This window comes from Vespula vulgaris, chromosome 20 (assembly GCF_905475345.1).
Source record: "Vespula vulgaris chromosome 20, iyVesVulg1.1, whole genome shotgun sequence".
Taxonomy (NCBI): domain Eukaryota; kingdom Metazoa; phylum Arthropoda; class Insecta; order Hymenoptera; family Vespidae; genus Vespula; species Vespula vulgaris.
The window spans coordinates 373,549-397,314 of NC_066605.1; the positions used below are offsets into that span (position 1 = coordinate 373,549).

At 34.4% G+C, this 23,766-nt stretch overlaps 1 protein-coding gene and 2 long non-coding RNA genes across 18 annotated transcripts; 1 reads left to right on the forward strand and 2 right to left on the reverse strand.

Annotated features, from left to right (window-relative positions):
- Positions 1-17: 17 nt before the first annotated feature.
- On the forward strand, positions 18-22,378 carry LOC127070971 (cardioacceleratory peptide receptor-like). Of its 16 annotated transcripts, none has more exons than XM_051009641.1 (8): positions 18-82; positions 2,498-2,909; positions 15,542-15,677; positions 17,026-17,223; positions 19,235-19,329; positions 19,430-19,685; positions 21,264-21,444; positions 21,577-22,378. In XM_051009641.1, exons 2-8 carry the CDS (start codon positions 2,730-2,732, stop codon positions 21,773-21,775), a joined length of 1,245 nt encoding a protein of 414 aa, XP_050865598.1. In that variant the 5' UTR covers positions 18-82; positions 2,498-2,729; the 3' UTR covers positions 21,776-22,378. The 16 variants fall into 16 exon arrangements, with proteins under 16 accessions (XP_050865598.1, XP_050865584.1, XP_050865588.1 ...); XM_051009627.1 differs by having other exon boundaries at positions 27-2,150; positions 2,364-2,909; XM_051009631.1 differs by having other exon boundaries at positions 27-2,150.
- LOC127070988 (uncharacterized) lies at positions 7,960-8,744 on the reverse strand. Its single transcript, XR_007784766.1, has 3 exons — positions 8,683-8,744; positions 8,283-8,588; positions 7,960-8,195 (listed from the first exon to the last, which is right to left on the reverse strand). It is a non-coding gene; the product is annotated as an uncharacterized LOC127070988 (long non-coding RNA).
- On the reverse strand, positions 10,168-21,402 carry LOC127070987 (uncharacterized). The gene is made up of 6 exons (XR_007784765.1): positions 21,253-21,402; positions 17,319-19,307; positions 16,246-16,404; positions 15,511-15,682; positions 12,895-13,270; positions 10,168-12,813 (listed from the first exon to the last, which is right to left on the reverse strand). It is a non-coding gene; the product is annotated as an uncharacterized LOC127070987 (long non-coding RNA).
- Positions 22,379-23,766: the final 1,388 nt, after the last annotated feature.

Here is a 23,766-nt window from a genome sequence, read left to right on the forward strand (position 1 = left end):
GCGAATTCAGTCATCGTCGGCGATCTTTTCAAGCGACTACTCTCTCCGCTCTTCCTTCAGTCGCGTTCCGCGCTTCGTACGAGTTAGTGTACTTTTCGTCGTTCTCTTTTTCGTTATCTCTATCTGTCTGTCTGTCTGTCTGTCTGTCTGTCTGTCTGTCTCTCTCTCTCCCTCTCTCTCTTTTTATAACATAATATCGAACCATCTCTATTTTTTACATTTGTAGATCGGACGTATTCCTTCGTCGTTTCAACGATCAGTTTCGTTTGTTCCTTGGTTTATCATTAAACGTTTCTATTTGCAAAACCGGAATTCGGTGATCGATCGTTTGGATATCTTCGATTAAAATAATAATTTTTATATACGAAGATATTACGAAATAAAAGACTGAGAGGGATGAAACTACTTGGAGAGAGAGAGAGAGAAAGACTATTTCCTAAAGTAAAAGAGACGTTATTAACGCGTCGTCGATGATTTATTAGATAGAACCAGATCGTTTATTAGATAAAAACTTTTGATAGGAAGATGGAGAAGGAGTCACTTTGAACATCGTTTCGCTCTCTAAACGAGAAAACTCCCTTTTCTCGCTTTTCAGCGTCGCACGTGGAGGATAGATTTCCGTTCTAATTCGATTTTCGGTCCTAAGTTACGTTTAAAGTGGTTAGAAAATTTCTAGAACGGATTAAAGAGAAAACGTCGATACGTATCTTTCCATCAATTCGTTTCTTCCCAATTCCAAGTCTACATTAAAATCTTGATTTGATCGAGCTACGAACACTTCAAAGAAGATTATGTAAATGATTTTGATAAAAACTATTGCATGATTTCGTGCAAGGACGATTCGCCTTTGTTGTTCACTACTCCGTTATTATCTTTACCGTTTCTTCTATCATCGAAAGAAAAAAGGTTGAACTTTCGAGACCAGATGTCAATTGTACCGATCATTTCTGAAACGATTACATACTTTTGCAAGATGTTTATTACGTAGCTAGGATTCGTAAATTATTTAGCTTTATCTGATATTCGCAAAAATATGATTCGACGTAGAAGAGCGTTTTATCCATTTACTTTTAAATTCATGTTATAAAGATTTAAATCCAAATTACGCGTTATTAATTATTACGATATCATAAAATTTGAACGAGGAAGAGGAGAAAGTATTAAGATTAGCGTAAAAGGAAAAAGCGTGGGTTTAGTTGGATTGTACATCGATAAAGTCGAAACGTATTAGATTTACGTTGAAAATGCTTGGTAATCTAATCGAACCCGTATCGTAGATACGCTGATCGATCCCTTTAAAGTGCTGTAATTCGATGTGAAAATCTCCATTTTCATAATCGATTTCTCCTTTGCTTGTTTCCATCATCTTATTTACGAAGACAAAGAGATAATTTTTTCCAACTGAAGCGAAAATAAAAAGAAAAAAAAAAAAGAGAGAGAAGAAAAAAATAAAGAAAAAAGAAATAAAAAGCCGATCGTTTTATTCGAATATTCGTCTGAAAAGAGGTTGTGAAAGAAATCGAACGATTCACATGGGTGAAATCACATCCGGCATCCCGTCGATTCGTTTTTCTCTAGGGTGACTATAGATTTATCCCTCGTTTTTTTTTTCACGTATTTCCTTCTTCCTCGTTCTTCCCTTTTTGCCTTCGTGGCCCGGTACAATCGATTCTCGAAAAAGTTTGAGAAAAACAGGTGCCGAGGATATTATCCGATAGATGAGCTAAGGGACTTGTGGTTCGAGAGCTGAAGATTAACGAGAGAATCGAGCTACCCTTCTCGATCATCTTCACCTTGATTTTTTTTTCTAATATCGTTTCTTGCCCTCTTTTTGCGAGACTTAAATTTCTATGTTAGCCGGACAAATGCTCTTTCTTGAAATTATTTAAGAAAGCTACAACACGTCTCTTTTCCTACGGCATGGTCAATTACTATCGCGACAAAGAAAATGCGTCCTTTGGATCTCTCCTTTCGCATTAAATTCGAAACGTTGCTCGACGGACGCTACTAGTTTAATTAATCCTCCCTTCATATCGCAACCTGTTGATCTCTTTTTATATTTCTTTTTTTTTTTGTATTTTTCTACCCTCGACGTACCACCTGGGAAACTTCTTCTACGTCGCTACGAGTGACGTCGATCTCTTTTCTTGGTATGTCACTTGAGACGCGTTTATATTTATAGTTATAACATTTCTACCTTCGAGAAAAAACGGAAAGGATAGAGGAGAATCCGAGTTTCATATTTATCCGATTTTTCTCCTCTCGAACTCGGAACGTTACGAAGGGAAATATCGAGAGAAAGAAAGAGAGATAGAGAAAGGAATATTGCAAACAAATGGATCGTGCAATCTCGTATGATGTAGATTTCCGGTCCAACAAACAATGTAGAAAATATATTTGAAAAGAGGTGTTTAAACGCATGCGTGTGTGCGCGCGCGCGCGTATGTATGTGTGATTCCGTGTATGCGTCATGTAGTTTGTTCGTCTCGTTTAAAAGATGCTTCATAAGAGAAGGATTTGTTGGAAGAAAGAAGAAAGCAAGGTGCCGCGAACTTTATCGTTTAAATCTCATGAAAATGAAGAGAAAAGAAGAGTGATCGAAAAAGAAATCTCATGAAAATGTTGCGAGATCTTTGCTCGATGATAAATCTCAAGGAAAGAGATCGTTGAAGGTTGATTATTGTGAAAGAGAAAGAAATAAAGGAAGGAAGGCTCGAAGATCTCACAAAATGTCGTCCGTCGTCGGTCCGAATAGAGAGCAAAGAAGTAATCGAAATCAAAGCTATGACGTTGATGTAACTGTTGGGAAAAACGCAACCGATGGCATATTTCTAATACCAGAATATTTCGACCTCACTTCTCTGAATATTAACGCAACCGAGGAAATTGACTCTTTCTATTTCTATGAGGTAAATTACTAACTTTATTGTTTATTTTGTATAACTAGTTTTGAGAAAGTTCTTTGCTAGATCTAACATGCACGAGAAAATCGTTTCGCATGTAACGATATCATCAAAGGTTTATGGTAAATAAGGTTTACCAAGGATTAATCGAATTTTATTAAAAAGAATCATGGTTGGAAAGAGAGAAATTTAGCAAGTGGAATTATCCTTTGACATTCGAATACAGTAGCTTTTAAATGATATTCGATTTGTGAGATAATCGATCCTCGCTTTACTCGAGAAGATCTCCCTAATCCACAAAGATAACGTGATATCTGATTTTAATTATGACGTATAATTACGGGTAAAAAATTATCGAAATATAAAGCCGATAAATTTGCGTGGTCTTCGTTTTATCGATTTGATCGAGTGATTTTTGATTATATAATTACAACAAATGATAACTCGAAACTTCGTCCGGAAAGTTTGGAAAGTCGAAAGAAAATAATTCGTTTTATTGCGTGTTCGCGATCGCGAATATCTCGGACGTCGTATGAAATCTTAAGAGTATCGTAGACCGGTCCGTTGTTGAAAAAAAGCGTTAGAAATGACTAGTTCTGAGATTCCTTCGAAAGCGATAAATCTCGAATGAATTTCCACGTGCTTCGATCGGCCTCCTTGCAGTAATAATCGTTTGCGGTTGCTCGAGAAAAATCTCTCGGAATTTATTATGAAAGACTCGTTCATTAGCTTCTGCTTGCAAAATCTTATAACTTCTCTCTAGCTCGAGACTTATAATATTTTTATTTATTTAATTATTTCGGACAAGTTGAAAGAGTATAGCCGATTACTATTTTCAATAGTTTTTTTCAAGAAATTACTAAATAAAATGTAAGAAATGTGCGAACGTTTTCTTTGCAAGACGAGTCTCAAAGGAATCTTAACGTAAATCTACTTACATTGTTACTAGCTTTGTTAAATCGATATCTCTCGTTCTATTCTACCGATCATAAAGGTGTTTTTTTCCCGGAAAGTCAAAATTCGTATTGATAACGTCAGGTATTATCGTGAAAAATTTATCAAATGTCTCTCCTACTTTCCTACGGAAAAGATTCGTTCGATCGTGCGAAATCGACTCGTTAAGGAAGATTAGATCGTCTCTTCTGTCCATTTATAGCATCTATTTTCTCTCTAGACTCTATTTCTCTTAGATTCGTTTATTTGTAATTACTTTAGAATTTACAAAAATCCGTTCTTATTATAAAATGCACGAATGACGTACGAATAACATGCGAATGAGAGAATCTAACGAAATATTAATTTGCCAAGTCCCACGATCCTTCAAAGTTTAAATTAAATTATTATTGGCACGTTTGTTATCGAAGTTACAGCGACGAGAGACGCATAGCGTTGTTGATGAACTTTCGCACGTAGGAAAAGTAATACAAGTTTGGCGACATTAGGAAACAACATTTTTTTCCTTCCATTAAATTAAAGTTACGTGTATTCGACGTTCAATGCGTTTCTTTCGGAAATTATTTAAAAATGTTATCTGATCTATTTATCTATTTAAGTGCGATTAGCAATGCATAATGTATTTTAATGTCTAGTTACGATCAGAAAGAAAACATTTTGAAAACGCACTGAATTATACAGCTATTAGTCCGATAGTACTTACGTCACATGATATACAATTAGATTTAGATAGATCGCAAATAATACCGACCCAGATCTCAGTACGTGAAGGCTGCTGCATCTGGAGATCTACGGGCTAAGTTAACATACTTAATTAGTCGCGTTTAATGAACCTTCATTCAACCCGGTCGAAGCTGATTGAAGATGCACCAATCGCGACTTTGCCCTAACCTACTCGCGAGAAAAAGCATGGATTCGTTATTAAATATTTCTTTAAAGAATGCAAAAAAAACTATCTCTATGAAATTAATCAATAGAATTTTTTCATATAATTTGCACATCCCGGAAATGTACAAAATATATGAATTTTTTAATCACTGCTATTTTAGATTTACTATCAATAGGATTGTATTGCTAAATTTACTTATTGTAGAACAAACGCATTTAAAACTATTTTTATGTACTTTCGAATTATTGATTAATCTAAAGTTAGAGATTTAAAAGTAAAAGGGAATTGGACAAAAAGACAATTGAAAATATAGGGAAAGTATTGAGTTATTTCATTGATAAATGCCACTTTATTTAATGGCACTTATCTATGAATCAACTACATATCCATGCTTTTTAAACTATCTTAATATCTAAATAATCGGATAATCGACCAATAAATTGGCCATCAAAATATCTTCATCTTAGAACTAGAATTCTTAATAGTACTATTAAGATAAACGTGCTAAAGCTTAAACAGATAGAGCATAAGCATCCCAGCGTGCAACAAGCATCATGCCTTATAATTATATTCTTACAAATTAACATGCAATAGAGATAAGAAACGTCGACGAAATAAAAACTTACTAATATATTTTATCAATGTGCAAGATAATGCACAAAATAACTATTATTTTTTCAATCTACACAATCAATCTAATCACAGAATACCTGAAACAAAAAATATAGAGAATTTAATTATGTGCCTGCATATATTATTGATATAGAAATCGGAAAACATAACAGGCGTAACAACGATGGAGGTGGCGCATCTGAAACATATATTTTCAATAATTAAACATTTCATTAACAAACATTCCTGTAGTGATAAATATTGTTACGACGATAAGTATTATTAGGTACTGAATTTCATTAACTATAAGTTCAATAATCATACGAGTTAAAAAAATGCAATAAATTTCAAAACTCTTCGATACATCTCGAAAATATATAAAATTATATTCGTTTTAAAAAGCAACTCTAAATAATTATATTTCATATATTTAATATTTATTGCGTTTGCCTTTGGAAATGCTTGTATAGACATGTGATATTTTGAACGGCAGCTATTTTAGGCGCTTTAATAGAAAAAAAAAACCAATTAGAAAGGACATTAACGAATCCAACGATGATTACCTGAAACAAAAAAAATATATGTTAGTCATATAATATTATAATAACAATTACTCCAATTATGACGATGATTATAGACGAGCATAATATAAAAAATATAATAGATAGGACTATGTGTCACTTTCGAAGGATACGATATATACTGTGAGCCTTCGAAAAAATGACTCATAGTTCATAGTCGCCCTCTTGAGTCACAATTGTGCGGGCCTCTTCGGCATATAGCCTCTTCTTTGCTTCGTGTCCTAACCACTGCTGAAGGGCAACGCATATTGATATACAAAAATTAAAAATGAAAGAATGTCATAACATATTCCATGAATTATTCTAGCCTGCGGACGATCATAAACACTTGCACATACATATTCACTCGAATGCCCCAGCAGATATTCGATCTAATCGATGAACCTATTATTAACGCTTTGCATTTGAAGCATTAGAAAATAATATCGAACAACAGCAAAAAATCTATCATACGCGTTCTTACTCTTTGAATACTTAGTTCTATTTATTGCAGATATATAACAAACGAAATATTCTCTAGAAATTACGAAAGTGCAAAGCGTTAATATACTTAATACTAAGTACCCAACGTATTCAGAAATCTTTGCTAATTCGAAAGAAATACATCTCTAAACAAATGCAAAGACTCTTGAACTGTTTGATACTGATATGTATATCGCAATGCATCAGCAAAATATGAAAAAAAGAAAAAAAAACTGACAAGCTAAAAAATTCTAAAATTTGCTGAAACTTTGCAAATATCCGGAGACGTTAATTTCCACTTCTGAGTGGAAAGTAAATCCAGTCATCCGATCCTACCTACTTAAAAATTAAACACACATTCGTACCTAAGTATGCTACCTGCCTACCTATATCTATATTTAAAAAATGGCAAAACATTCGTTCCAACACACTCACTCCCCGATTCTCTCACATACCGCCAGGGTGCAAAAGCCTACACTAGAGAGTATGCCCCGGGGCATCTCCGACACCCTAGCTCAAACGCGTATGATTCTTAACTAATAAGGGATACGTACCAATTGCTGTAATCGACTGTCAAGGCTAATGATTATTGCGTAAATGATTAAAGCAAAAAGTACTAGTACATACCAGCATACCAACATACTAGTAATATACGAGTATTTACAGTGTCCACAAAATGTGTTAAATCTACTATGCAAAACGACGTCGATATCAATATATTAGGTTTATAGAATTTGTATTTATTTAAAAGTCACCGCGGAACGATGTACAATCCACCACCTAACACGCGCACACAGGTGCAAGGTACATCGTGCGCAATCATTAACGCAATGACAGCCGCCAGATAGGGAGAACTTAAAACTAAACCCATACTAACTGTTTCTCACCCATACGAGTAACACCTGGGTATGCGCATAGATGAGAACGCAGAAAGCACAGGGGGGAGAAACGGGAATTAGTATGTTAATTGCTGAAAATCCTATGCTAAAAATGATTAACTTATCAACTAGGCCTACGGACTGATGACTCTATAAGACTCCTTGCTTTTTTAGCAATGACTCTACTCGACTTTTTTCTTTCAAAAGCAATGATTCTATTGAGACGTTATTTATCAACAAAACTAATTTTTTATGCAGCAATAATCAAAAAACCTCGGGCAATCCTTTTCTACAAGCGACTATTCTAATTAATCGACAGTATCATACTTTGTCGCTTATAGTTCGGGACTTATCCGTCGCGAATGTCTTCTTGTCTATTTTCTGTATATTATACATCGAGATACTGAAATAGATCGAACGTTAATCATCCGATTTCTATGTAAAAATTGTAAAAAACCGAACAAACGCAACATGCACGTATTTTCTTACTATTAATTATTAATATTAGCAAGTTAAAACAAGAAGACCCTATCCTGAGCTAATATAAATAAGCATGCATAAGAGAGAAACAATGAAAAATACACGCAATTAAAAATATATTACCGTGAGTAAATCCAAAAGAGGAATTACTTACGTGCTCGTCAATAGTTTATTTAAACGATTACAACCAGTAACTCGTGCCGATTCGGATCTTTCATCCTCGGCATGATTGAGCACCGGAGGGACTTAAATTTATTCGCTCACTACTTAAGAAGTTCTGCGATGGCTCCAAAACACTCGTCCGCGTTGTAGATCAGAATAGAGGATGGCTGATCCATAGGAGGTTGAAATTGAGATGGGTCGACGTAGAGGTAGATAAAAAATGAGCAAACTCAACATCCTTATAGACTAATAAAAGCAGAATTTCAACGACGATCTGGAAAAAATTGAAAAGACAAATGTTTATTAAAAATTTATTGTAATCAAAAAAATTGTAAAAATGAAATTTACAAAATTAACTTACCAATATTCTTCTATAGAAGAAGTATACTAATCTCTTCACCATCTTCAATGATGCACTGACTCTGATACGCGAACAGTCTGTGCGACTGTTTAAAAAGAAAAAATACTTTTTGCGAAAAAAACTCTAAATCTACAACTGACTGCTTTGCTCGCAGTCAATTTAAATATATATGTTTCTAAAATTTAAGACGCGAAACACGAACGAATAATAATAACGAACGAACGTTGCTTCTACTTCGCGATTTTTATTTTATTTATTTAAACGATGCAATACTCTATTCATTACTTTCCGCGCGATTGTAATGACCTGATAAAAAGAAAAACAAAGTTATTAATATCATCGTTGTAATGAAAAGTTATGAATAATTATGAAGGATACTTTTAAAGAAAGATTTACTTACTAGAGTCTTCGTTGATCCTTGCATGATGAGCGTCCTACTCCAGGATTAATAAAAAATGATTCTTCTTTAATACAAGCTGAAAAAAAAGAAATACAAAATTATTAGTACCATTTTTATAATAAAAAATTGCTGAAATTGTTGAGGAAAGAGTTAAAAATTTATTTACCAGAACCTTTGTTGATCCATTGCAAGATGAGCATCCTGCCCCAGGACGATGAATATGCACTGACACTGACTCTACTTTGCGAAATTATATCGACTCTAATTTTATTTAATCAACTTGTTAATTGTACAAATAAACATAAATATTTACGAGCAAACACTGCTTCCACATCACGATTTTTTTCTATTTGTTTAAGCGATACAACATTCTATTTATTTATTGCTTCTTGCATGATCGTAATGATGATCTGAAACAGAAAATTATTGATTTCATTATAATAAAAAAAGAATTGTTTAAAAAGTTAAAGAAGAAATGTTTAAAAAGTTATTTATTTACCAGAGCCTTTGGTGATTTTTGCACGAGGAGTATCCTACTCCACTAACACTACACTACTGCACTCCACTAATATGCACTAACACTGACTCTACGTCGCGAATTTCTATTGAACTGTAATTTGATTTGCAAAATAAACAGAATATTGCAAGCAAACACTGATTCTAAGATCGTATTGATAGATGATCACAAATAATTTATGAAAACAGGAAAGCTGAAACATAAAACAAATTATAGAACAAATAATAACATAACATTTACAAAAAATATTTCCTGTAAATCATTTCTGAAGGCAACGCATTAAAAAGTACATTATTCAAAAGTATTAATCGTAATTAAAATACATTTTAAATTTAATCGAATGAAATTATTCAAAATTAAATAAATAAAAATTACATTTGGAGATGTATAGAAGTATGCAGCCATCCGCACGGCAGTGCTTGCTTTATATTTTCAAATACAATCTCAAGCAATACCGTCCCAGGTCCCACCGCTTGGAGGTTGCTGCATATGGAGACCCATAGTATTAGAAATTGTTTAAATAATATAACTGCACTAAAATAAACTGTCAAGAACTGCCTGAAAATTTTCTATACTTTTCCTTGTAATAATAAATTTACTGTGGTATTAATTAAAAGAGGCGATAAATTTAAATATATTAAAATAAAAATATTGCATAGTAAAGTAATTAATCTAAAAAAATCGATCGATATTCTCTTATATGTCTACACAGCAACGTACTGTACATAAATAAAGCAAGCATTTCTTAAAGATCTAAGCATTAAAATATACAAAATAAATTTATACGTTTCTCACGAATTATTAATGACATTTCTAACGTTAAATATTTAATATTAATTTAAATTATTAATGTCAAATTAATAAAATTATTCATAAATTAAATCTAACGTTAAATTATTAATATTAGACATTTCAACGAAACAATTCGAATAATAATAATGCGAGAACCGTCTCGACTATAGCATTAATAATCAATAATATCATTGAACTAAAAGCGCAAAGAGAATCCAATGAAATACATACACGCAATATTGAAGAAAAAATTTCGAAATAATTTAATATTCAATTTCTGAAGTTTTATAAATAGAAGAGAAAAATATAATTTTCTAAAAAGAAAGAGAGAGAGAGAGAGAGAGAGCGAGAGAGAGCGAGAGAGAGCGAGAGAGAGAGAGAGAGATACAAAAAATGGAAAATTCGCATGATTTACATAACTGGATTTCTAGTAGATTCACAATATTTTATTCTACCTCATTTAGCATTCTAGACACACAACGAAATACTAATTCGCTATTCATTATTTCTGTTCATCAATTATATTCGCCCTGGGGTAAAATTCCAACCATTGAATGCCCCTTCTTATTGTTAGTTCGAATATTGGTAGTTTCGTCATAGCTAAGAGAAATTTCCTTTCAAGTTAAGCAAAGATCGACGCCAAACGTCTTCTAGTTAAACATGCGGTAGAAAAGAAGATAAATTTATCTTTCCAAACTAAAGTCAGGAACTTTGGAAGACAAACAAACTCGCTTATGTCCTATCTAATGAATTAATTTATACGATCGATATTATTACAACCCAAAATCGTCTCATACTTTCGTATATTCGATATATATTTTATAATAAACGTTATGTTAATTGTTTATACAATAAACATTAATTATTAATTTTTAGTAAATTTTACATCGTAATTACTAGATAATATAAAGAAAGAATATTATTTAAAAGCTGTTCTATACCGTTTTATAAAAAAGAGTAAATGAGAAATTAAACGTAGACTCGCGCTTTTGTTACCTCTAAGTAATTAACATCGAGAAAAGTTAATTACACTTTCGTAACGAGTGTGAAAAAAGTATCGAAGAGAGTCGTTTACTCGTTAAATCGCGTACAAACGGTACAGAATTGTAATTAGTGCGGCTAAGAAACATATTTCGAAACAGAGAGAACGCAGAAAAACCATCAAGTTCGATTAATACAATACCTTTTATACAATTAACAAAGTGATCTTACAAAGCTGACTCGCTTGAAAATAATTTTCTAGTTTGAAGGTACATTAATTACTTGATGAATTAATTCTTACTAAACGAATTTTTTGCAAAATCATTCTAAAATACATTACAATACTCGTAACGAGATGAACGTGTCGACATATAAATTATTGAACTTTTAACAGTTTAACGAGCAAAAGTTACGTCGACTTCTCTGGAACGATCCTAACTATTTACCTAAACGAATCTAAAAATCTATTTTTTTTTTCTCGGAAACGCAGTGTGTCATGTGCATACTCGTACGAATTTCCTACACGTACGTTCATTAAAATTTTTAATTAAAACAGCCATCTCTCTTTCTCTCTCTTAATAGAAAAATCGAGAGGTAAAAGTTGCAGGAACAAGTTCTCAAACATTATTTTCTAAAGTATGAGATTAAAATCATCGTTTTCTGTATCAAAAGAAAAGAAATATTTCAAATAAGATTTTTGTCAGCAAAAATCAGTGACACGATAATTATGAGACGTTAATCATCCTATAATTCCTATAAAGTTGGTAATTAAACGAGCGCTAACTTTCGATCTCTCAGGTCGTCCAGTTTCAAGATTATACCAGCAAATAATAATTCTCGATCATGCTTTCTCTTTCTTATTTTTTGTCTACTCAAAAGAAAAAACATAATTGCGCTCGAGAAAGAAAGAAATGGACATTTGATTCGCAATTAAGTATATAACGAATTTAGAATTACATTATTGTGAAAAAGCACGTTCCCAGAGATCGTAATTGGTTACTTATGGTAAATCATGTCCCATTTGGTAAAAAGGAAAAAAGAAAAAGAAAAAAAAGGAGAAAAAAAAAGACACGAAGACCTGACGTTTTACGAGGCGAAAGAAATATCAATAATGTGATTTTATTCCTTTAAAGACATTTTCCTTTCTTGCTTGCTTTCTTTTTTCCTTTTTATTCTACGTTCCAGGACGAACGAAAGGAAAAGTAATTACAGAAAAGTATTAATCCGGGCGTCGTGCGCGCCCACCTTCCAGAGTATTTTTCAACAATAATGCGTTCTAATGCGTTGCACGTGAACGTCGAGTCTTGTTCGCCGAGACAGTATCACGATTTAAATGTAATTTTCATTGAAACCTTTACTATTACTATCAACTATTACTTATTAACTTTACGATCCCATTTGTCTATCATTGTAGACTTCCTATCTTCAGTTTCTATGCTCGCTCTAGCAAGAATCCTGCCGCGTTAAGATCGAGTTTCTAGTTGCTCGAAATTTCAACGAGTTTCTCTGCGTGGCAATACGACGATTTACACCTTTGGTCGTTTTCAACGTTTCCTCCTTTGGAATCGATTGACGAGCATAAATAATCGATGCACTTTGATTCGTTACTTTGTAACGTTCTCTCTGGAATTACCTTTTTACTCTTCCTTCGTTCCCTCAATCCTATTTCTTCCTTCGAATAATCTCTTTAAAGATTTTATCATACTGCTACTTATTGATCATGACCACTGAATAAAATTCAGCAATGGTAATCGACTGTATGCAATACCGTTTACTCTATAAAAGCATAGAAAAAGATCAGTTCTATTCCTATAGTTTCACAAGAAAGTAGGCCGGTCTATCTGTAAAGAAGAAAAAGAAAAGATTAAAAGAAGAAGGAGAAAGAAGGAGAAGAAGATTAATGTTAGCCAGGAGAGTATTACATTCGGGCGGAGATTCGACGATTCGACGATTCGACGATATTTTGTCGTACGATAGCTAGATAATTCAACGTTTGGAAGAAAATACTGTTGCTACGGGCTAGTCCTGTACTCCCGAGGGGTGTAATCTGCGTTCGAGGACGTAAATAGGATGTTTTACGATCCCTCTCGATCCCCTTCTTCACCTTCGCCCTTCGACGATGACGTAGAGCAGAAAAGACCGCTAGATTACCCTCACCACCGTCATCATCATCAATCCTCGTACACGTTTCGTTTTAAATGTTCTTTCCACGAAACGTGATTCACATGTACTCTCGTAGGCTCGTTATCAAACGTTGAAAATATTCCTCGTACAACTTAAAACTTTGATGGAAACCATCTGCAACAAATAAGAAAACGATAAGGAAACTAGGATTCTTCGTGCATCAGAAAGCTTTGCATGCATCTCGGAGATTAAATGGTCGCTCGTTTTTAAAAATACTGTACCGCGTTAATCGAGTATACAATATTAAGCTATTAGTGTTCTAATTCGAGTGCTTTTAGATCGATATGCGTTTGTATCACACACGTGTATACATATGTATACGTGTATATATATATCCATACATAGACACGTAGATACATGAAACGTTGCAATTTCGTAACTGCCATCGACGATACGTGCACGATCGTGCGTTATAGGTTGTTATACGTTGAGTGAGTAATGGACGAACTGATTTCTAGTACTCGCTAACGTCGCTTACAGCTATCGCTTATGAGAGTAGCACTATCGTACTGGTTTCCATTCGAGGAGTCAGGTCGATCTTGTCAGAATCGATTTCGATATCACAACTAAGCAAGGAAAGATTTCTAATTTTGATACAAATAACGTAAAATAATTTCTGTCGCTGTACGATACGTACAATAATTCTTGGCTTGGCGAGTCGAAGGAGAACTTTGATTCAATTCTTAAATAGCAAAAATTAAGAAAGAGAGAAAGAGGAAACAAAAGGATAATTCCATTTGGAAATTCTTGTAAAACGTGCCTCTGTTAAGCTTAGTTTACTCTGTTGAGAAAAATAGGAAAAAAGAAAGAAGAATAGAGAGAAAATCTGGAAAACGCAACAGACGAAGAGAGTATAAAAACAATTAACGAAGACGATTAATGGATCGGAGTAATTTGCCAAAGAGCTTCGTGAAAGTAGGAAAAGGATGGATGCGATTTACCTCAGCTGTGTACATACATACTACTCTCGGCAGGAACCCGCATGAAACGATTTAAGAACTGACTGCAGTTCCTACGAGAGATTATTTTTAAAGAACAGAAATGCTCTTCATACCGGAACACGAAGATGCGTTCTATTTTCACGACGATTAAGTAAATAAACCGAGGAACACAATTTTTCTAATCTTTAGGAGAACGCGAACACTCGGTCATTCGATATATATATATATATATATATATATATATATATATATATATGCCTCATGCATATCGCACAAGTCTTGTAATATTAAATCGTAAATTAAATCGAATTTATTCTCTGCTATATTGCCTTCGGTCGATTAATATTAAAGAGAGAAGTAGCGATTTCTCATTGCATTATCGAGTCGGCTTATTAAAACTGTTGAATGGATAAACATCTCCCTCTATTTATATATTCTATAACATTGATAATAAAAACGACGAGTCTTAATTTTATTGATAACGCCAATAAATTGTAAAGAATATAAGACATCTTTTTCTTCGCACGTCCTACATTCTTTTGCAATAACGTTAGAGATATTGGCGACGAGAGAGAGAGATAAAGAACGAAAGAAATAAATTTTCCAAGGAAAAAAAAATAAAGAGAGGAAATAATTTTGTCGCGAGAAACGAAAAAATAAAAAAAAAATAAAAAATAAAAAATAAAAAACAAAAAAAGCAGGACACTAGCTCTCTTTTCGTCGCAATTTCGGGGAGAAGTCGAGCGCGTAATTATCCTACTGATAAATATACAGGTAGGTGGTAGTCGTAGCACATAGCGCATGTGATTTACGAGAATGGCATAGCAATTAAGAAGAGGGGCGATATCTTAATTCGAATCGAGTCAAGCATGAGAGGAGAAGGAAGAGTCGGTTAATAGTACCTTCGTCGTTGCTCACCTACGCAAACAAATCAATTATGTTGAGACGACGACTATCTCTCTCTCTCTCTCTACCTCTTTCTCTCTTCTTTTTCTATTTTTTTCGAAGAGCCTTAAGAAAAGGCGGAAAAAAGAAAAATTGGGAATACGATGACGAGGAGGAAGACGACGAAATAGCGTACGTCTCGCTTTACGACGGAGAAAATAGATGAGATTCTCGAGGAGGGACGATTGTAATAATTCTCGGTCGTCTCCCAAGTACAACAACACTGGATTTGCCACGAACATTATGTCGCCTATTAATTCTCAACAGCGTACTTTTCGTTTCGTTATTCGAGGTTCTTTTTCTAAAGAAAGACGGAGAGAAAAAGAGAGAAATCTTTTCCGCGCCCGAGATTACACGACCGATTAAAATATCATTGTGTGGAACACGCCAACCTGTTTTTTTAATCACGATAAAATAATTCAATTAATAATACGTATGCGTATCAAGTTTTCATATATGTAAACTTACGTTTGTATACAATGATTTTTCTTTTTTGCAGACCGAACAATTCACAGTTTTGTGGTTGCTATTCGTTGTGATCGTTGCTGGTAACACTGCAGTTCTCGCTGGTCTCTTGCTGGGAAAACGTCGAAAATCTCGGATGGACTTCTTCATCAAGCAACTGGCGTTCGCAGGTTACCTAAATCGATTACAAAGTTCCTTTCATTTCATTGTAATTCCATTTTATTATATCGTATTCCATACGATAGAATTTCGCGAAAAGTCTTTTACTCGAAAGACCATGAGGGAAAAACCCGTGGATTTCAATAAAAACTATTAAGTGGAAATCCATTTTACGCTCAAAAGATTTCTTTTCTTTTTTTAATAATCCTAGGCTGATCTATTTCCGATAAAATTTCAAATTGGTGCTTCTCCGGTAAATTAATCTGTCGGTTCGAATCTGACGTTTTCGTTCGCCGTGCACGAAATTGTTTCACTTTTAGTTAAAACGTTACTCTTTTCTATCGAGAAACCGTAATAAAAAATTTCTTCCTATATTACTCACCGCTTGTGTTGGTCATCATTTTTACGTGCACATTAATTTTGCGATCACTCCTGTCGAGATACGCGAATTCCAATCAGATTTTTATTTGGAAGACAAAATATGAGGAAATCATGAGGGTAAAGTTGGTTTCCTATAAGAAATGATGATGGGAGGGTAGGATAACGCTTGAAAAGGTCTTTATGGACGTGGAATCTTACTTTGAGAGACGCACTGCTCGACGATATTCTCGAAATCGTTTCCTCGTACTATCCTTCCGTGAACCACGAGAAATCATAATGCCGCATAGAAAATAAATATTTCTGACAAGAAAAAATCATGAGAGAGGGATTCAGCCAGGAATATTCGATGAACGTGACCTGAACACAGAGAACGAGACATACACAGAATTTATGTTAGATTAATTTTGATTTTATATTTAATCATAAAAAGTACAAAGTGAATCATACAAAAATCCTAAATTCATTCTATCGATAACTCGTATGATTCATTTTGTAGAGAAATTGCCAAATTTATTCATATATGCGTCTGTCTTAATTTAAGAATTCTCCTTTAATATTTCTGCTATAGTAGAAAAGCCATTCCTTGTAATGTTTTATATATTTCATGCAGCACGTTGATTTTTCCATGGTTACTAAAAGTTTTCGAATGTATCGGAATACTTCTATGACGGTATGTGTATGTATATATACATGCTTGTTTTATATGAAAATAGATAATAAAGGAGAGTTTGTCGTGAAAAATCAAAATCGAAAACGTTTTCTCGATGATAGGAGAGAATATAAAGAGCATCGTTTCCCTGTCTCTAATTCCCTCGTCGCTTACTATAGTCGTTTATTTCAAGAATTCGCGTAATGACGTCACCTACATCGGTCTGTATATTTATTCGTTCGGAAATGAAGTGGACGAAACTCGGATAGCAGTTAATAATAACGCACTACGATGAATCATTCCACTTCACTATCCATCCTTGTTCACAGATCTTTTGGTCGGTTTGATATCAGTTCTGACGGATATAATTTGGAGAACTACAGTGACCTGGCATGCTGGTAACATTGCCTGCAAACTCATCAGGTTTATGCAAGCCGTCGTCACCTATAGCTCTACGTACGTATTGGTTGCACTATCGATCGACAGATACGACGCCATTACTCGACCGATGAACTTTTCAGGAAGTTGTAAGTATATTTTTTTCTTGTTACAAAATAATTGGCATATAAAATAAATAACAGTTCGGTTTATAATAAAATTTCATTCATTGATTTATGTTTACCTTTATGGTGTTTCCGAAATCTCTTTTAATATTCGTAAATGAAGAACGAAGCAATCTTTTCGAATTTACTGCAAGTAACTTGGAAAGAAATATATAAATGTATTCTCACACACGCCCATATATATATATATGATAACATAGAAAAAGTGTCGAGAAGATCCTTTCGTATCTGCAATATATAAAAATAATCGTGAGTTGCGGTGTCGACCATTGTACACAGAGAAAGAGAACGATAAAGCTCGAGAAGAGAAGTAAATTGTTGGATTGGTAACACCTTGCATTCTTTCTCTCTCTCTCTCTCTCTCTCTCTCTTTCCCTTTCTCTTTCTCCTATAAGTAAGATTTTTATGACTTATAAAATACAGAGTTACTTCGAATAAGTAGAAGAAGCTCTTGTTTCCTCTTTCTCTCTCTCTTTCTCTCTCCGTACATTTTGAAGTTGTATTCGAAAAAGCCGAGGTAGCAAACGCGTACACACATTTCACGTTATTCTCGAGAGAAAAGTCACCAAAGAGTGGTGAGCTGGATGAAGAGGCAGACACGGAGGAAGAAGAAGAAAAAGCTGTAATTTAAAGGTCGCCAGTCAGTCGCAAGCTTTCCTCTTTTCAGACTTTATATTTACTGTCGACCGAGAAATTGTTTCCAACCACGAAGCCGATTTTCAAAGATTTGCGTATATGTGTATGTTTTACATTTTAAACTTTGTCATTTTTCTCAAACGTAACTCTTTCTGGTTTCTCTGAAAATCAACTAATTCATATCGTCTAATTCGTCTGTTTATACGATGATAAAAATATTCTGTTGATCAGAAAAAGTTTGAGTGAAATAATTTTTTGTCAAAACACCCTATACATTTTGTTCCTTGCCTTCTCTATTCTCGCCTCATTTCACCCTGATATTATATCTCGCGTAAGTAAATCCTCGAGAGAAGAAAAATAGAAAAAAGAGAAAATAAAAAAGATAAAAAAGATAGAATAACGAGAGAGAAAGATACATTTTTCATCGGGTAAAAAGAGACCACTTTCTCGAGTACGACAAAAATACAATGTTAAATACATTAAATGAAGGTTCTACAAACTTACCAACGCATCTTTAATGAACGAGAAAGATTTCCATCGCTTTTGATCGTTTTTCTCTCGTTAACCTTCTCATTTAGTTAACTCGATGCAAAAATAACGAAGAGATAACGCGATTTTTCTCGCAAAATAATTATAGGTCTAACTCACCGTTAGCAGAGTTAATTAGAATGATTCCTATAGTAACAAAGTTAACGTCGATGCGATTTCCCACAAATGGAATTGTTTTCGAACTCCGCCAGAGCTGATATCTTTTCTGCTTTTTCTTTTTCTGTAAAACGACTGAAGCAATTTGCTTGATTGCTACGTTCTATTCGATAAAATTCCTCTTTTTTGATAAACTTCTTCGATTTTTAATACGACAGTAATGTCCCGTTAGAAACAGAAGATTGAATATTATTTATACGAAAGAATGGAAACCATCAACGTGTAATAAATATTTAAGCAAAAGTTGAAAAGATAACATCAGCTGATGCAGTCAATTTTTGTCTTGACCGTAAGGTCTTTCTCCTATGTATTTCGATGATGTCTATAGCAGAAAGCATGATGTATCGTCCATGTAAAACGAGGATAAACTTGGAAGAGTGCTTTAGGGAAATGCTCGATTTAGACCACGCGATAAACGCGAAAAATTCGAACCTTTTCGTTATACGTATCTACTTACGTGCATACAGATTTAATTAGAACAAAAATCCAATGTCCATGATTGAAAATCGTTGGATGACAATCCCTTCTAGACTCCTAAGACGTCGAGATATTATCTTGGTGTTCTTCGTAACAAAAATATTATCGGTGATAATACCAGTTGGTAAACACTTGTAAGGTGAAGAATTTTATGCAGGGTGGAGAGCTCGAGTATTGGTGGTGGTTGCATGGAGCCTCTCGGCACTTTTCAGCATTCCCATCATCTTTCTCTACGAGGAAAAACGTATACAAGTATGAGAAAAGAAAATACATACATATTTTTGTCCCCTATTAGAAATAATAATAAAAGACATCGTCCTCTTTTTCTTTTTCTCTCTCTCTTTTTTTTTAGGGAATGAAGCAATGCTGGATAGACCTAGGATCTTCGATTCAATGGAGGATTTACATGAGTTTGGTGAGCCTTACCCTGTTCATAGCTCCCACCCTTATAATAGGAGGCTGTTATATGGTCATCGTAGCAACGATATGGTCACAAGGAAGCGCATTACGTCAGGGTCCTACCAGGGATACTAGAAGAGCTTCGTCCAGGGGTCTTATACCAAGAGCCAAGATCAAAACCGTTAAGATGACCTTCGTCATAGTATTCGGTGAGTCGTTTCAACTTTTCCCCATCTCGAATAAACGACTGGACTTTTTATTACTATTATCATCGGCCGAAAGTTTAGCTTTAGCAACGAAGATCAAGGATTAAATGGAATAAATTAAAAAGTAAATTTGATGCATTTGTCAAAATTATCCCACGTTCTCTTTTATGAAACTCGTTGAAAGATCTAACGTACAACGTTCGAACGATCGACAAGAAATATCTGTTTAGTTGCGAGCGAAATAAAAAGCTCTCTCTCTCGAAATAGAATTTGTGAACGATTAGGAGCTCCTTGGAAAGTTGAACGAAAAGTGACTCGGCGGATTCGACAGTAAAAAGCGATAACCCTCTCTCCTATGCGACACAGTTCCCTATAGGTAGATATATATCCTACTAGCACGAATATCGTCGAACCGTTTTATTTGCACGGCGTAAAAGACGCGGCCACAAGAAGATAAGCGAGTGTTTTTTCTCTCTTTCTTCCTCTCTCTCTCTCTCTCTCTCTCTCTCTCTCTCTTTCTGTTCTCAGCATCCATATACGGCCTTCAAAGAAGAGAGCAAAAGACGCGTGGAACTTCAATATACAGTGTGTCCGTTGAATATACAATCGTTCCGAGTTACATCGAAGAACATTGAAAAGACAGATGTCAAGGAATATAAATGTTTCTCGCACGAACTATGAATTTAAAAGCTATGAACGTTCTTCGAGCAACAAAGATATACAATAACGAACAGTCGACGTCGATGGTTCAATGAATTTAAAAAGAGATCAAGTAGAAAAAATCAAAGTGAAAGCATTCGTGGCTGGTGTTTGAATTAATTCGAAAAATAAGAGATAAAGAAAAGAATTTATCGAGCGTTACATAATCGAGCGAACTCGTGTCCCAAGACACCCTGTATGTACCGATTTCTAAGCCTCGCGTACATCGTTCGACCTCCACCCCCTCCTTATCTTGCCAGGGACAATTTTACGCGTACGAGAAATCGCTCGAGCTAATCAGATTCGCTTCTTGCGATTGGCCTTTTCGGAGATCTTTTCTTTTCTAGCTGACGACGATACTTTCGCGAAAGGAGGAGCCCGAGGTAGGGACCCATCGATACGACACCCTTGATATTCTCCGAAAGTGAGAAATTCTTTGAGAGCGATGATGCAGCTTTGATAACTCCTTGCTGTTTGTTCGAAAAAAAAAAGAAAATAAATAAAAAATACGCATCAGAAAAAAGAAAAAAAGAGAGATCGATGACCTAGCCAGATTTCAAACGTACTTACGAACACTCGAAATAACAGTAACTACCATTCAGTAATCGGATTAAAAGGGAACGAATACAATCTGCTCGTTCATCGGGAACATTCTTAAAGTGTTTATACAATTGGAATGGCTATTAGAGCTCTGAATCACGATCCAAACACGTGGCCATTACAAAAGCTTCGTTTGCATTTCCATCGACGATTTACCGGATCGATCATACGAGAGAAAAAGAAAAAAAGGAAAAATGGGATTAGCATCGTATATGTATTAACGTTAAAACGTACGAAGAATCGATTTTCTAATAACTCTACAAAATCTTACAATTATTGCAGTATTCATCCTTTGCTGGAGTCCATACATAATCTTCGATCTCCTTCAAGTTTATGGACACGTGCCGAAAACACAGACGAACATCGCAGTAGCGACTTTCATACAAAGTTTAGCGCCATTGAATTCTGCTGCCAATCCCATAATCTATTGCCTCTTTAGCACGCCATTCTGCAAAAATGTACGGTGAGTTATCGAAACTGCAAAGAATACGATTTGTCCTTAGAAACTGTGAAAAGAAAAGAAACAAAATTACTAGACTCGTAGACTATTTGTAAAAACGATAAAACACTCTAAGGAGCAACTGTTGCACGGTAGGAACATGCAGGCGATTTCCTGGGTTTCGGGATGGTGCACTGCAAATCCACATCACTGCTTTGGCACCGGTGGTGCTAAAACCGCAAGTACAAGGACGACAGTGACGACGTCCCTGACGGCACATTCATCTCGTAAAAGTGGACCAGGGATGCTGCACTCGACAACTTCGAGGAAGCACGTGATGGTGTCGTTGGTTTAAATTGTTTAAAAGACCATCGAGAGAAGGAGAGCGAATATCTTAAGCTTTTAGTTTTACTTATATTTCTTTCCTCTAACTCTCGAAGGAGCCCAAAAAGAAATGGTCGAGCAGCCTACTTGCGAGCCACCAATCAACGACCTCTTTCTTTAGTTTACCAGGGCAAGCTCGGCTTTACTTTAACAATAAATCACCTTAGGGCGTTCTTTGATCCTAAGTAAAGTGTCTACGCACTTTTTATTCTTGTTTTTTTTTTTTCTTTCTTTCTTTTTACTTTTTTTTACGACGTCTCCAAATTAAACTACCGTTATAAATTATAAATCGTTGAAATGATAAAACTGTTCGTGAAAGTATTATAAATATTATAATTAGAACATTTCCTCGAACTGGATCTCAGTTTTTCTGCTGCAATATCTCTTTCACAATTACTTTTAATTTTCTGTCTTTTGGTATCTCATCGAGATGTCTCAAAGAAAGATATTTTTCTCTCGTATCGCCATTTAAATTGTATCTTTTAACGAGCACGGACTTTAACCTACATTTATGAACGCTTTAAAGTTTAAATCCTTGGAGAAAGGAAGCTAATGAAGAAAAAAAAAAACAGAAAGGAGAATCATTAAAAACGTTATTGTAATCGTTACGCGATTTCTCTTTAAAATTAACAACTTTAATGAACGCGATACGAATAATTTCCAATAATAAAACTATACTATTATCCTTTACTGTCTCTGTTTGTATCTTACAATTATGTTAATTTTTGTTTACCATTCAAAAATCGCTAAAAGATAAAATAATAAACGAGGATGTAAATAAATTTAATGTAAGAAGTACGAGATACCGACATTATTAAGAGAATAGTGTCTTTTTTACGTGAAAGAAACGTAAAATGTCTCGAAAAAGAGTTCGCAGAAAGAGAATATTTCATCATTAAATGATATCCATTGCAAATAAATAAATGTGTGTGTGTGTGTGTGTGCGCGCGCGCGCGCGCGTGTATACATACATACATACATACATAAATATATACACATATATACATAGAGATCGAACAAAATCGAGTTGGTATTTCAAAGCGAGCTCGTGGAAATATGAAATTGACATTTTCTTTGCCCTTTACATGTACCAGTGAAATTCGATGGAAAATAAAATGCTCAGAGATATATACCAACGTGTACATACATCTATATACATATATACGTAGTAATAATAATAATAATATTATATATAAAGTCTCTCAACTTCATCTCGATGTATAGAGAATACACATACGTACATATTTAGTCATAAACTACATCGCAAGTAATAATAATAATTTATTATTATCAGTGTAATTGAATCTCCATTGACAATAGAAAGGACCTTGTAAATATCACCGAGAATAAAATTGATGAACGAATAGAAAATCTTTTTTTCCGAATGAGAATTTTCCTGATACAACGATTAATTTTTAAAAACCGTGGAATATCATCTGTGAAAAATAAAACTACTTTTCTCTCTTCTCCTTTATTTTTCTGAGAGAAATACTTTTTCTGAACATTTTCAAGTATGTAAAAAATTGACGAGAGGTAAAGTTGAATCGTGTGTTCGTCGTCGTGGACGAAATAAAATTTCTCCGCGTTCTTCCATTCCCTTTTACGGCTTAGCTCGCTCGTCGAGCGTGTAAAATCCAATGGCTGCCATCGGTGTCGAGTCAAATAGAAACGGAATCATTGCTTTACGCTTCTCATTTTACTTGTTATTTTCTTTGACGTGCGATCGCAATTACGTGAAGATTTTTGTAAAGACAAACAAAATGAATTTCGGAGGAAAAGGAAGATAAAATATTTGTTACAGTTATCGTAAAACGTTTCCAATTAAATCAAATGGTCAAATGAAGATCAACCTTTGAGTTCGATTTGAAATTAGTACGAACAAAAGAAAATTATGATTATAAAATAATAGAAATTTCAGAGTGTAAAAGGATGTTCGCGTTCATTCAAGAAAAGTTATAATTT

Excerpts from the sequence above, each read along its gene's own strand:
- LOC127070971 (XM_051009641.1), top strand. The coding sequence starts at position 2,730 with ATGTCGTCCGTCGTCGGTCCGAATAGAGAGCAAAGAAGTAATCGAAAT. Across the intron at positions 15,678-17,025 it reads CAAGCAACTGGCGTTCGCAG|ATCTTTTGGTCGGTTTGATA; the intron begins GTTACCTAAATC and ends CCTTGTTCACAG. Across the intron at positions 19,686-21,263 it reads GACCTTCGTCATAGTATTCG|TATTCATCCTTTGCTGGAGT; the intron begins GTGAGTCGTTTC and ends CAATTATTGCAG.